We start from the raw sequence: 14,586 nt of genomic DNA on the forward strand, positions 1-14,586 counted from the left end.
TACAACCGTGCACCAACTGCTTAAAGACCGCGCATCTGCCAATGGACACGTCACTGAGAACATTTCAAATATAGAAGCTATTCCTTGTATCTCATTCTTATAGTTACAGGACGATGCGCACCGTGGCTTCACGTCCCTTTCCCTTCGAGAGACCATGCTAGGGAAAATTACTTCAGAAAACAGAAGCATGGTCGTTCGTCATGGACATGCACAACCGTCCCACGACTGCTTAAAGACCGTGCCTGTATCAATGAATGCGTTACTGAGAAAAATTGGAATACAGAAACAAAGTCATGCCTTATGTGCATGTTTATTCGTGCGTAGTGGGGCCGTCAGTCCGTGCCTCTATTCTCCTAATAACCCGATAGTCTTATCTTTGCTGCTGTACAGTAGGCCCGTGTCACTGAGCACGCGTGTATTATAACTATCAGTTCTGTTTTGTGCCAACCCAGACTCCCCCTCCCACTCACTCGCCGTAGAGTTCATCGTCTCTTCTCTCTCGATTCTCCCTCTAGATCTAGGGTTAGTCCATTTTCTTTTAATTTCTATGTGAATTTTTCGCTACGATCCGTTTCCCTCTCTGTTGGTTTTGTCTCTTTGTGTTTGAAAGCGACGCATCTACACTGTTATGCTAGGAATTTCCTGGAAATTCATTGTGATCTAAACCAAATCCGCATAGTACGAGCTCGCACCTGTACACGACTCGTGCCTCTTAGGGGTGGGGTTGACTGGGAGTCGATGTTTGTCCTTGAGAACGCTACGAGCTGCACCGACCTGCGGCGTCGAAGTCCCAGGTGAGCGACGAACTTCACCGAGGGAGGTTGGTAGTTTAAATTGAAGACCGTTAGGTCTTGCAAAACAATGGCGGTGTCCGGAAGTCCAAGTGAGTGGACAGACGTTACGCTCTATTGCTTAACCGGCCACAGGGTGCTGGAGATTGGCGTTTGGGGTGTTGCTGACTGTAAGTCGGCTTTTGTGCTTCAGAACAGCGTTTGGGGTCCTGTAGGCTGGGGGCAAGGTTAACTTTGATGGATGACCCGTTTCAAATACCACCTAGCCACACATGTTCTGGTGGTTGGCATCGGCGACGGTAGCGTATGGTTGCCGATGACGTAGTCGCTGGGTGCATCTCAAACGAATTTACATATAATTTTAATGTTACAAACACTTTTTTGAGCCGCCTGATGCATTGTTTCTGCCTTTTGCTTGTCTTGTCTTGAAATATAGAATTGCTAAAGCTGCTTTTATAACCAAGCAGCAGTGATCCTTTCACTGATTGACATTCACAGCCAAGATTGTGAACTGCTCTAAAAATAGTCAATACTGAATTGTGAAGAATTAAGCAACCATTTTTTGAAAATAAAATAATCATTTAATTAAATTCACATTTCCTCTGCTATTACTATTGTTGTACAACTGTCAAGCTGTGCACATGTCTTTTAAGGAAATCGTTTGTGAATGACTATTTATGAGAAGTGCCCCTTTAGCAGAAAAGTTTTTCAAGATAATATAAATTTCCTTCTATTGAGAATTTCATATAAACGTTGTTTTGCAACGTATTCCAAGGGAAACCATGTGCTGTGATATATGTACCAACTTCGGTTGCCCTGGATTGGAGTCAGGCGTTCTTCATAGCGTGATAACATTGTGTCTTCCTCGATGCTACAAGACATGCCTAGTAAGGAGAAATGTTTGGCACCCCATGCCGCCCATCAGTTACTACCAATTACTGTAACTTTCTGATGGCAGGAAATAAAAGTTTCTCCCATACTGTTGGAATGGAATGCCTACATTTAAGCATTTAACGAGATGATTTTCAATTTTCGATGTACCTTGTTTTATCAAATGGCAACCTGTTGAAAACAATTGGTAGATATATGATAACCACTATCTGTCTTGATTATACATGTCGGTATATTCAAGGATTCCTTCTTGCCGGTTTGAAGATTTTTTTTCTTTTTTTCTTGCACAGTATGCGCCATGCTATTGCAGGCAGCAAGTCACTTCTTCAATCTATCAGTGGAAAGAAGAAGAATTTCAAGAAGAAGAAAAACAAAGGAATCCAGTACTAATTGATACGTCTCCAACGTATCTATAATTTTTTATTGCTCCATGCTACTTTATCTACTGTTTTGGGCAATATTGGGCTTTATTATCCACTTTTATATTATTTTTGGGACTAACCTATTAACCGGAGGCCCAACCCAGATTTGCTGTTTTATGCCTATTTCAGTATTTCGAGGAAAAGGATTATCAGACGGAGTCAAAACGGAACGAAATCAACTGGAGAAGTTATTTTTGGAAGGAAAGCAAACCAGGGAACTTGGAGTGCACGTCATGGGAGATACGGGCTTCCCACGAGGGTGGGGGCGCGCCCACCCCCACCCCACCCCCCCCGGGCGTGCCCCCTGCCTCATGGGGCCCCCGTAGCTCCTCCGACGTACCCCCTGCACCCATATATACTCTTGTACCGTAAAACTTCCAGAACAGAAGATAGATCGGGAGTTCCGCCGCCGCAAGCCTGTGTAGCCAGCAAAAACCTCTCGAGAGCCCGTTCCGGCGCCCTGCCGGAGGGGGAACCCATCACCGATGGCCATCTTCATCATCCCGGCGCTCTCCATGACGAGGAGGGAGTAGTTCACCCTCGGGGCTGAGGGTATGTACCAGTAGCTATGTGTTTTATCTCTCTCTCTCTCTCTCGTGTTCTCTCTCGTGTTCCCTCTATGGCACGATGTTGATGTATCCCGAGCTTTGCTATTGTAGTTGGATCTTATGATGTTTCTCCCCCTCTACTCTCTTGTGATGAATTGAGTTTCCCCTTTGAAGTTATCTTATCGGATTGAGTCTTTTATGAGAACACTTGATGTATGTCTTGCCGTGATTATCTGTAGTGACAATGGGATATCATGTGCCACTTGATGTATGTTTTGGTGATCAACTTGCGGGTTTCGTGACATTGGGAACCTATGCATAGGGGTTGACACACGTTCTTGACTCTCCGATAGAAAACTTTGGGGCACTCTTTGAAGTACTTTGTGTTGGTTGGATGAATCTGAGATTGTGTGATGCATATCGTATAATCATACCCACGGATACTTGAGGTGACAATGGAGTATCTAGGTGACATTAGGGTTTTGGTTGATTTGTATCTTAAGGTGTTATTCTAGTACGAACTCTTTTATAGATTGATCCGAAAGAATAACTTTGAGGTGGTTTCGTACCCTACCATAATCTCTACATTTGTTCTCCACTATTAGTGGCTTTGGAGTGACTCTTTGTTGCATGTTGAGGGCTTGTTATACTATCTATCTATGTTACTATTGTTGAGAGAACTTGCACTAGTGAAAGTATGAACCCTAGGCCTTGTTTCCTATCATTGCAATACCGTTTACGCTCACTTTTATCATTAGTTACCTTGCTGTTTTTATTATTTCAGATTACAAAAACCTATATCTACCATCTATTTTGCACTTGTATCACCATCTCTTCGCCGAACTAGTGCACCTATACAATTTGTCGTTGTATTGGGTGTGTTGGGGACACAAGAGACTCTTTGTGATTTGGTTGCAGGGTTGCTTGAGAGAGACCATCTTCATCCTACGCCTCCCACGGATTGATAAACCTTAGGTCATCCACTTGAGGGAAATTTGCTACTGTCCTACAAACCTGTGCACTTGCAGGCCCAACAACGTCTATAAGAAGAAGGTTTTGTAGTAGACATCAAGCTCTTTTCTGGCGCCGTTGCCGGGGAGGTGAGTGCTTGAAGGTATATCTTTAGATCTTGCAATCAAATCTTTTTGTTTCTTGTTTTAGCACTAGTTAGTCTATAATAGAAAATTACAAAAAATGGAATTGAGTTTGTCTCATACGCTTCACCTTTTTAATATCTTTCGTGAATATGATGGAAAGGAAAATTGTGCCAAAGTGCTAGAAGAAGAATTACATAGAATGCTTGGCATGAAATATGTGAATGATGAGCATGATTGCAATGTTGTTAGTATGAATTCCTTGAATATCCATGATGCTAATGATATGCAAAGCCACAAGCTTGGGGAAGCTATGTTTGATGAAGATGATATTTTTTGTCCCCCAAGCTTTGATGAGCAAATTTACTATGATGAAAGCATGCCACCTATCTATGATGATTATTGTGATGACACGTATGCTTTAAAGAATAATGATAACTATGAAACTTGTCATCTTGATCTTAATTTTCAATCATATGATAGTTATTTTGTTGAGTTTCCTCCCACTACTATTGACGAGAAGAATTTTGCTTATGGAGAGTAGTAAATTTTCTATGCTTGTAAGTCATGAAAAGATTGCTTTAGGTGCTGGTTATATTGTTGAATTCATTCATGATGCTACTGAAAATTATTATGAGGGAGGAGCATATGCTTGTAGGAGTTGCAATAATGTCAAGTTTCCTCTCTATGTGCTTAAAATCTTGAAGTTATGCTTGTTTTACCTTCCTATGCAAGCTGATTATTGTTCCCATAAGTCGTTTGCTCACAAAATCCCTATTCATAGGAAGTGGGTTAGACTTAAAAGTGCTAGTCATATGCTTCATGATGCTCCCGTTATGTTTCAATCCTTATCTTTTATGTGAGCATCATTGTCATCATCATGCCTAGCTTGAAAAGGCATTAAAGAAAAGCGCTTGTTGGGAGACAACCCAATATTTATCCTTACTGTTTTTGTGTGTTCACATGATTATGCTACTGTAGTAATCATGTTTTATAGCTTTTGTTTCAATAAAGTACCAAGTAAGACCTTTAGGATAGCTTACGGTGATAGTTGTGTTGATCCTGCTGAAAATCAGAAACTTTTGCACCCAGTAATTTAGTTTTGTTAATTCACAGAAACGTGCTCTTGATATGATTCTTTTTGCTCTGGATTGGCACACAAATTGCTTAGGACTTACTAATTTGGTAGGATATTTGGAGTTCCAGAAGTATACGTTTGATACAGATTACTACAGACTTTTCTGTTTTTGACAGATTCTGTTTTCTATGTGTTGTTTGCTTATTTTGATGAATCTATGAGTAGTATCGGAGGGTATGAACCATAGATAAGTTCATAACAGTACCTTGACGTGGTGTTCTGTTTTCTTTCACTAAGGGAGCTTACGAGTTTTCTGTTAAGTTTTGTGTTGTGAAGTTTTTAAGTTTTGGGTAAGGATTCGATGGACTATGGAATAAGGAGTGGCAAGAGCCTAAGCTTGGGGATGCCCAAGGCACCCCAAGATAATATTCAAGAATAGCCAAAATCCTAAGCTTGGGGATGCCCCGGAAGGCATCCCCTCTTTCGTCTTCGTACCATCGGTAACTTTACTTGGAGCTATATTTTTATTCACCACATGATATGTGTTTTGCTTGGAGCGTCATTTTCTTTTGTTAGTATTTGCTTGCTGCTATTTACATAATGTTTTTCATCTTTAGTTTCAATAAAGAAGTCAAGGATAGCCTTTGCCATGCTTATTTTGCTAGTATACATGTTGCTGTTTGAAAAACAGAAAGTTTACCGCTGTTGCAAAAATTCCCTAGAAAAGTCAGAGAGCGGTATAATGTTGAATATTTTTGCATATTGAGCTCTGATAAATTTATTACAGTGGGAATTTTAGTTCATAATTTTTGGAGTCAGGGAAGTATTGATACTCTTGCATTCTTTATAGACTATACTGTTTTGGCAGATTGCTGTTATGGTTGCATTGTTTGCATATGTTTGCTTGATTAATGATTCTATTTGAGGATAGGAGTATTAAATATGCAGAGGCATTTAGTATGCAATGTTGAATAATTATTTAAGTGTTTTGTTACAGTAGAAAATGATAAGGTTTTGCATCGGTTTATACTAACCTATCTCACGAGTTCTTGTTGAGTTTGTTGTGAATGAAACTTTTGATAAAAAGAGAAACCATGATATGAGAGGAATTAAGGAGACATAAAAGCTCAAGCTTGGGGATGCCCAAGGCACCCCAAGATAATATCTCAAGAAGTCTCAAGCATCTAAGCTTGGGGATGCCCCGGTAGGCATCCCACCTTTCTTCTTCAACAACTATCGGTTAGTATCGGTTGAGCATAAGTTTTTGCTTCTTCACATGAGTTGTGCTATCCTTGCAATGTAGTTTTATTTATCTTTGCTTGCTGTTTGAATAAAGTATCAAGTTCTGAAATTATTAATTGAGAGAGAGTCTTCGCATAGTTGCATAATTATTTAGCTACTCATTGACCTTCACTTATATCTTTCGGAGTAGTTTGTCATTTGCTCTAGTGCATCACTTATACCGTTTAGAGCATGGTGGTAGTTTTATTTTGAAGAAATAGATGAACTCTCATACTTCACTTAGATTATTTTGAGAGTCGTTAATAGCATGGTAATTTGCTTAATATTAATATACTTGGTATTCAATATATGTGAAGCTTTCTTATGAGGGTGTTGAATACTAAGAAAAGTTTGATACTTGATAATTGTTTTGAGATATGGAGGTAGTGATATTAAAGTCATGCTAGTTGGGTGATTATGGATTCAAAGAATACTTGTGTTGAAGTTAGCAAGTCCCATAGCATGCACGTATGGTTAAAGTTGTGTAACAAATTCGAAACATGAAGTGTACCTGGCTTGTGCATCCTTATGAGTGGCGGCCGGGAACGAGCTATGGTCTTTTCCTACCAATCTATCCCCCTAGGAGCATGTGCGTAGTACTTGGTTTTTGATGACTTCTAAATTCTTACAATAAGTTTATGAGTTCTTTTGACTAATGTTGAGTCCATGGATTATACACACTTTTACCTTTCCGCCTTTGCTAGCCTCTTCGATACCGTGCATTGCCCTTTCTCACCTTGAGAGTTGGTGCAAACTTCGCCGGTGCATCCAAACCCCGTGATACGATACGCTCTATCACACATAAACCTCCTTATATCTTCCTCAAAACAGCCACCATACCTACCTATCATGGCATTTCCATAGACATTCCGAGATATATTGCCATGCAACTTCCATCACCATCATCATGACATACATTACTTTTGTCATATTGCCATTGCATGATCATGTAGTTGACATCGTATTTGTGGCAAAGCCACCATGCATTATTTTTCATACATGTCACTCTTGATTCATTGCACCATCCTGGTACACCGCCGGAGGCATTCATATAGAGTCATATCTTGTTCTAAGTTTCAAGTTGTAATCCTTATGTTGTAATCAATAGAAGTGTGATGATCATCATTGTTAGAGCATTGCCCAAAAAGAAAAAAAAGAAAAAAAGAAGAAAGGCCAAAAAAAAGAAAAGGCCCAAAAAAAGAAAAAAAGAAAATAAAGAAAATAAATAAAAAGGTCAATGCTACTATCTCTTTTTCCACACTTGTGCTTCAAAGTAGCACCTTGTTCTTCATATAGTGAGTCTCATATATTGTGCTTCAAAGTAGCACCTTGTTCTTCATGTAGTGAGTCTCATAAGTTGTCTTTTTATACTAGTGGGAATTTTTCATTATAGAACTTGGCTTGTATATTCCTACGATGGGCTTCCTCAAATGCCCTAGGTCTTCATGAGCAAGCGAGTTGGATGCACACCCACTAGTTTTCTTTTGTTGAGCATTCATAGCTCTAGTGCCTCCGTTGCATGGCAATCCCTACTCCTCATGTTGACATCAATTGATGGGCATCTCCATAGCCCGTTGATTATCCTCATCAATGTGAGACTTTCTCCTTTTTTTTCTCCACACAATCCCCATCATCATATTCTATTCCACCCATAGTGCTATATCCATGACTCACGCTCATGTATTGCGTGAAGGTTGAAAAAGTTTGAGATTATTTAAGTATGAAACAATTGCTTGGCTTGTCATCGGGGGTATAGAAGTTGGGAACATCTTTGTGTGACGAAAATGAAGCATAGCCTAACTATATGATTTTGTAGGGATGAACTTTCTTTGGCCATGTTATTTTGAGAAGACATGATTGCTTTGTTAGTATGCTTGAAGTATTATTATTTTTATGTCAATATGAACTTTTGTCTTGAATCTTTTGGATCTAAATATTCATATCACAAATAAGAAGATTTACATTGAAATTATGCCAAAGTATCACTCCGCATCAAAAATTCTTTTTTATCATTTACCTACTCGAGGACGAGCAGGAATTAAGCTTGGGGATGCTTGATACGTCTCCACCGTATCTATAATTTTTGATTGCTACATGCTACTTTATCTACTGTTTTGGGCAATATTGGGCTTTATTATCCACTTTTATATTATTTTTGGGACTAACCTATTAACCGGAGGCCCAGCCCAAATTTGTTGTTTTATGCCTATTTCATTATTTCGAGGAAAAGGATTATCAGACAGAGTCAAAACGGAACGAAATCAACTGGAGAAGTTATTTTTGGAAGGAAAGCAAACCAGGGAACTTGGAGTGCACGTCAGGGGAGATACAGGCTGCCCATGAGGGTGGGGGCGCCCCCCCCCCCACACAGCCCCGGGCGCGCCCCCTGCCTCGTGGGGCCCCCGTAGCTCCTCCGACGTACCCCCTGCACCCATATATACTCGTGTACCCTAAAACTTCCAGAATAGAAGATAGATTAGGAGTTCCGCCACCACAAGCCTTTGTAGCCACCAAAACCCTCTCGGGAGCCCGTTCCGGCGCCCTGCCGGAGGGGGGACCCATCACCGGTGGCCATCTTCATCATCCCGGTGCTCTCCATGACGAGGAGGGAGTAGTTCACTCTAGGGGCTGAGGGTATGTACCAGTAGCTATGTGTTTGATCTCTCTCTCTCTCTCGTGTTCCTTCTATGGCACGATCTTGATGTATCCCGAGCTTTGCTATTGTAGTTGGATCTTATGATGTTTCTCCCCCTCTACTCTCTTGTGATGAATTGAGTTTCCCCTTTGAAGTTATATTATCGGATTGAGTCTTTTATGAGAAAACTTGATGTATGTCTTGCCGTGATTATCTGTGGTGACAATGGGATATCATGTGCCACTTGATGTATGTTTTGGTGATCAACTTGCGGGTTTCGTGACATTGGGAACCTATGCATAGGGGTTGGCACACGTTCTTGACTCTCCGATAGAAAACTTTGGGGCACTCTTTGAAGTACTTTGTGTTGGTTGGATGAATCTGAGATTGTGTGATGCATATCGTATAATCATACCCACGGATACTTGAGGTGACAATGGAGTATCTAGGTGACATTAGGGTTTTGGTTGATTTGTATCTTAAGGTGTTATTCTAGTACGAACTCTTTTATAGATTGATCCGAAAGAATAACTTTGAGGTGGTTTCATACCCTACCATAATCTCTACGTTTGTTCTCCGCTACTAGTGGCTTTAGAGTGACTCTTTGTTGCATGTTGAGGGCTCGTTATATTATCTATCTATGTTATTATTGTTGAGAGAACTTGCACTAGTGAAAGTATGAACCCTAGGCCTTGTTTCCTATCATTGTAATACCGTTTACGCTCACTTTTATCATTAGTTACCCTGCTGTTTTTATTATTTCAGATTACAAAAACCTATATCTACCATCTATTTTGCACTTGTATCACCATCTCTTCGCCTAACTAGTGCACCTATACAATTTGCCATTGTATTGGGTGTGTTGGGGACACAAGAGAGTCTTTGTTATTTGGTTGCAGGGTTGCTTGAGAGAGACCATCTTCATCCTACGCCTCCCACGGATTGATAAACCTTAGGTCATCCCCTTGAGGGAAATTTGCTACTGTCCTACAAACCTATGCACTTGCAGGCCCAACAACGTCTACAAGAAGAAGGTTGTATAGTAGACATCACTAATCACCAATGAGGATCTGTCATATGAGATCTGCATCACCGATGAACCTAACCGGTCTAAAATGCATGAACCTGGCTGGGAAAAGTTAATTAGCGACTACGATCTTCGTTATCGAGATCTAATAATCATAAACCTGGATACTGGGAGTCTGTCCATTGAGATAGACATGAGATTCAGTGATTCTCCAGGAGGTCACAGGCCTCTTCCCAAACCATCACTAGGTAAGTGCATTAACTTCCATCTTGCTTTATCAACTACGTTTATCAGCATACTTTGGTGCTCCTACCTCTGTGCACTAAATGAATGTCATACTTATAGTCGAAGTTATTTTCAAAACGTTTTTTGCAATTCTGTGGATTATCATCCCAACTTGATCACATGCATTGAATTTAACCATTCCTTTTAAACTTTAATAGCAAGTTCATTTGTTTAAATAAATTCGTTTGAAAATGAGTTACTTTTTTCCCTGTAGCTCTTGATTATCTAAATGATTCGGAGAGGGAGTACATTGGGAAAACAGTGTTTGGTCGAGGCATAAACCTCTCATACAGACAATTAGGACAAATGATATACTTTGTGTTTTAGGCTGACGACTTCCCCACCATACCCTTCGTACATCGTCTAAACGTCACCAATGTCGTAAATGGTCGTCTGGTTAGTCATTCAATATTTGTTTTGATCCACTGCCATGGTTTTGTTTACTATTTTCGATGTTTTATGTCCTTGTACATTGATTTTATCTAGTAATATCGATACAATCTGCAAAGAATCCCATCTGCCGTTGTGAGGCTTCTAAAGATGACCCTAGGACATCTACCTCAAAACGGTGGAATCAGCCTAACAGAGGTGGATGATGCAATAGACATGAGCACAACGTACTCCATACAAACCCACGGCAGAATGGAGGTGACCGGTTTTTTCAGATTTTGCCCGGGAAGCTCAGCTAAGGGTTGGTTCAATTGTCCTCATCACAATTGAAAAGCGGTGGCCAACTTTGGGGAACATGAAGCTGTTGCGTCTAACAATCAACGACCTTTCCTGATAGAGCATTGCTGGTGGCTATACTTCCTATATGACAGTTCAGTAATGTATGTCTGGTTTTTGAACAGGCAGTACACACCAGTTTTGTTATTTAGTTATGTCATGGTATATAACTAAGCATATAATTATGTCCAAGAAAGGTGAAAATTCCCGGTCAAAAAAGGTGAAACACTTACGTGAGTTACTTTATTTACCTGTGATAATAATAAAAGGATTCGATGACTAATAATGGAGGATGAATGGCTGTCGTGAAATATATTTCTGCATAGTTTAGTGACGTTGCTAGCTCCCAATGTTAGTAGTATACATATTTTTCATTATTGTGCTCCACAGAGTAGCGGGATGCCAAGTAGTTTGTTGCGGAGCTCAAACATACACCTCTGTGTAACGCACAACACTTTTCCTAAAAAACCAGTGTCTTTCCCTGTGGCTCTGTTACCTTAAACATCCATGCCTTTGCAAAGTGAATTTTAAAACAGACATCCATGCCTCTACGAGTGAACAAGTCAGAGGAAATATTTCATACACGGGGAGACACGCCCAAGTCTCATCTCAGTAAAAATATTTGGATCACAGATGAACGGACGTGGCTTCTTGTGCTGCTAAAACATAACCTTTTCAAAGTGAAACGCGTCACTTAAAACATTTGACAGAACACGGGCACGGATTGACGTCCGTGCAATCACATAGATTCATGTCCGTGCCTCACGTAGTATCGGACCTGTGCTTCTAGTGCGCTTCTTGCTGTATAAGTGCGTCTCGCAGCTGCATGTCCACGCCTCTCGTTACTTCTCGTTGTTTCTGTCCATCTCGTAGCATCAGTTGCAACACGAACTCACAACAGTGCCTCTGAAAAAACACAGCAGTGCTCCTCCCAGTGAATGTATCACTAAAAACAATTGCCACTCCTAGTGAATATATCACACCCGTGTGTCTAAGAGTTAAACCAGACACTCCCAGTGAATTTATCACACCCAGTGAATGTACATTGAAAACAATTGCAACTCCCAGTGAATATATCACGCCCAGTGAATGTATCAGTGAAAACAATTGCCACTCCCAGTGAATATATCACGCACGTGTGTCTGAGAGTTAAACCAACCACTTCAAGCATGCTTCTCTTGGTTAGAGACGTGTGCCTCTACATACTGCCCATGCATGCCTCACGAGATAAATTATAAAAATTGACATTTGACAGCAAACTACGCAAGACACGATCTTCTCCCTGAGTTGCTAGAGAAACAACGGCTGTTAAAAACATAACTGCTGAATTATTTTTTTATTTTCTTTTTAAGAAAAACCACGATCAAAAACTCAGGATGTGCACAACCGAATCGATAGGGAGATGAAACCACGATCAGAACCCACGATGTGCACAACCGCATCGACAGTGAGATCGTGCACTCCTTTGCCGCTTCCCCGCCCTTAAATTTAGACTTCCGCCGCGGCCTTCTCACCCACAAACAACATAAATCGCCATTGCGCTCCCACTCATAGTTCCCCATGAAATACCAGGTTGAAGGAGGAAGAACTTCTCCAGGCCATGGGATTCATCAAGGAATTCATGGAGGTGCAGGCCCACGGCAACACCAAGTTGCACGTGATCCACACCAATGACTTGCATAAGGCGGCGACCACCATCGAGCAGTACGAGCGACACCTCCAATTCAAGCACCACAAGATCGTCGGAGTTGATGTGGATTACACCAACGACATTGGCGAAGATCAGAAACCCGCCCTCGTCCAGCTCTCCGTCAGCAAGAATCATCCGGTGCTGCTCTTCCAACTGAGCGCCGCCGACAAGAACTGCACCAAGTTCGACAACTTCCTCGCCGACCCCAGGTACACGTTCGCTGGCTTCTCCATTGACGGTGACATAGACATGCTTGGCCGCGTCGAACTGGAGATCGCCCACTTCGTCGACATCCAGAAGGAATGGAGGGTGCCTATAGCTACCAAGCCTCTGGACTCCCTTGGGGACGTCTCAGGCATCCTTGTCCACGACTACTACAATGACATGAAGAAGAAGCTCACCAACGCAGAACACAGACGTTGGGCATCCATGCCCCTGTCCATGAGGCACATCGAGTACGCGGCAAAGGACGCTTATGCTGCGTACGAGATATGGAGCCGCCTCACCATCATCCAGGAAGGGCTCTGCCGGGCAAAACTCGAGAAGGAGCAGCCCAAGAAGCGCGCTAGGTCCTAGGGCGACTACGACTGCTGAAGCAGGCGGTCCCGGCCAAGAAAAGTATCTAGAAGATTGCTCATGTCATTCTAGATTTCTCATTAGATTTGCTTTCTCTCAAGATTGCCATTTGCTTGTTATAAATTTAGGTTTGCTTGTGTCGTAGAAAACCTTGTAGTTTGCTTACAGTTTACATATCTTTTGAACAAGTTTATTTCCAGTGTAATGTTGGAGTTATCTATTACTAGAATATATTGTAGTGCACTGAAAAATATAAACATAGTACACATAGTATAGGATTAGCGTAACACACAGATCAGGTACACATAACAGTCCACAAAAATGACGAGCATGCAGTGCACTAGTGCCTTTGTGGATGCAGCGTCAAAATGTAGCGACAACAATTACAGAATGTTCCTAAATACAGTGCACAATGTTCTAACAAACCATTGCACACATGGTATTCGTATGGAACACTTTGGGAAATATTTTGAATTCAGACGTAGTTACGTGTTTCTTCTCCTTGGAAAATAGTCCTCTATGTCCATGACCCCCAGAGAAGAACACTACGAAAGACAGAGGCACGGTTGTCCATCAATAACACCAACTACTTAAAACACCCACAGAGGCACTTATGTGCCTCCACTCCTATAGGTACTGTGCGTAACTTGGCTTCGCATCTGTTTACGCAACATTCTCGATGTCAACCGGAAGCTTCACCTTCTCACTAATGAGTTCATTAGTAAGGCCGAGTGCCTACGAAAACACATGCAGCTCATATGCCATGCCCCTGCAATGAAAACGTGTCAATGAAAGCTTCTTGAAAAGAGAGGCAAACCTTCACGTGGATGCATCACGATCCGTGCCTCCCTCACGTACCTCCCTCATGTCCGTGCCTCCAGTTCCTCACGGGCGTGCCTCTACCTCAGGTAAAATCATACCTCTCTCGTCCACCCCGCTGAAAGTTGCTGACAACAAAAACATCAGAAAGCCGAGCCTTACGTCCACCCCGCTAGCAGTAAACGTGACGTCACTGAAAACACAGAGGCAGGACCGTGCCTTATGGCCAGGTTCCGATGTATCGGGTCTATGAAGACTTGTTTCCTTCTTAATTTGGGACATGACTATCGCAAAGGCATAGGCTCCATCCTTCACGTCCGTGCCTCGAAAAGAATAACGAACGTGCTTGTAATAGTGAAGCATATAGATGATACATTAAGGAAACCTTAGGGACCACCTTGCACGTATTTTCAGACATGACCGTGCCTGTCCCGTCAGCACATTCATGCCTCTCACAGTTAATTGAAAAGCATTCTGGAAAAACAGTAACAGACGCCTATTGTCAGTCCTCACGTCATGTACCTGCGATGTTCATTCCTTTGTCCCAGAAGTAATAGCTGAGCCTCTGCCATAGAACATATAAGTGAAAAACGATTCCTCCTACAATTGTAAAACCCTGAATGCCCTGGATAAATGTCGAATCACATCTTGTGGTAAAACCATGCAAGCCGGTGCTACTCAAAAGCACATCTGTGGCCTTTTGCGCATGTTGTTGAGTGCCTC

At 41.7% G+C, this 14,586-nt stretch overlaps 1 protein-coding gene across 1 annotated transcript; it reads left to right on the plus strand.

Moving 5' to 3' along the window:
* The first annotated feature begins 12,378 nt into the window (after positions 1–12,378).
* LOC119274210 lies at positions 12,379–13,044 on the plus strand. The gene has a single exon (XM_037554868.1). The coding sequence runs from the start codon at positions 12,379–12,381 to the stop codon at positions 13,042–13,044; it is 666 nt and encodes a 221-aa protein (XP_037410765.1).
* The last annotated feature ends 1,542 nt before the right edge of the window (positions 13,045–14,586 follow it).

The sequence above is a fragment of the Triticum dicoccoides genome, chromosome 3B (genome assembly GCF_002162155.2).
Source record: "Triticum dicoccoides isolate Atlit2015 ecotype Zavitan chromosome 3B, WEW_v2.0, whole genome shotgun sequence".
Lineage (NCBI taxonomy): Eukaryota > Viridiplantae > Streptophyta > Magnoliopsida > Poales > Poaceae > Triticum > Triticum dicoccoides.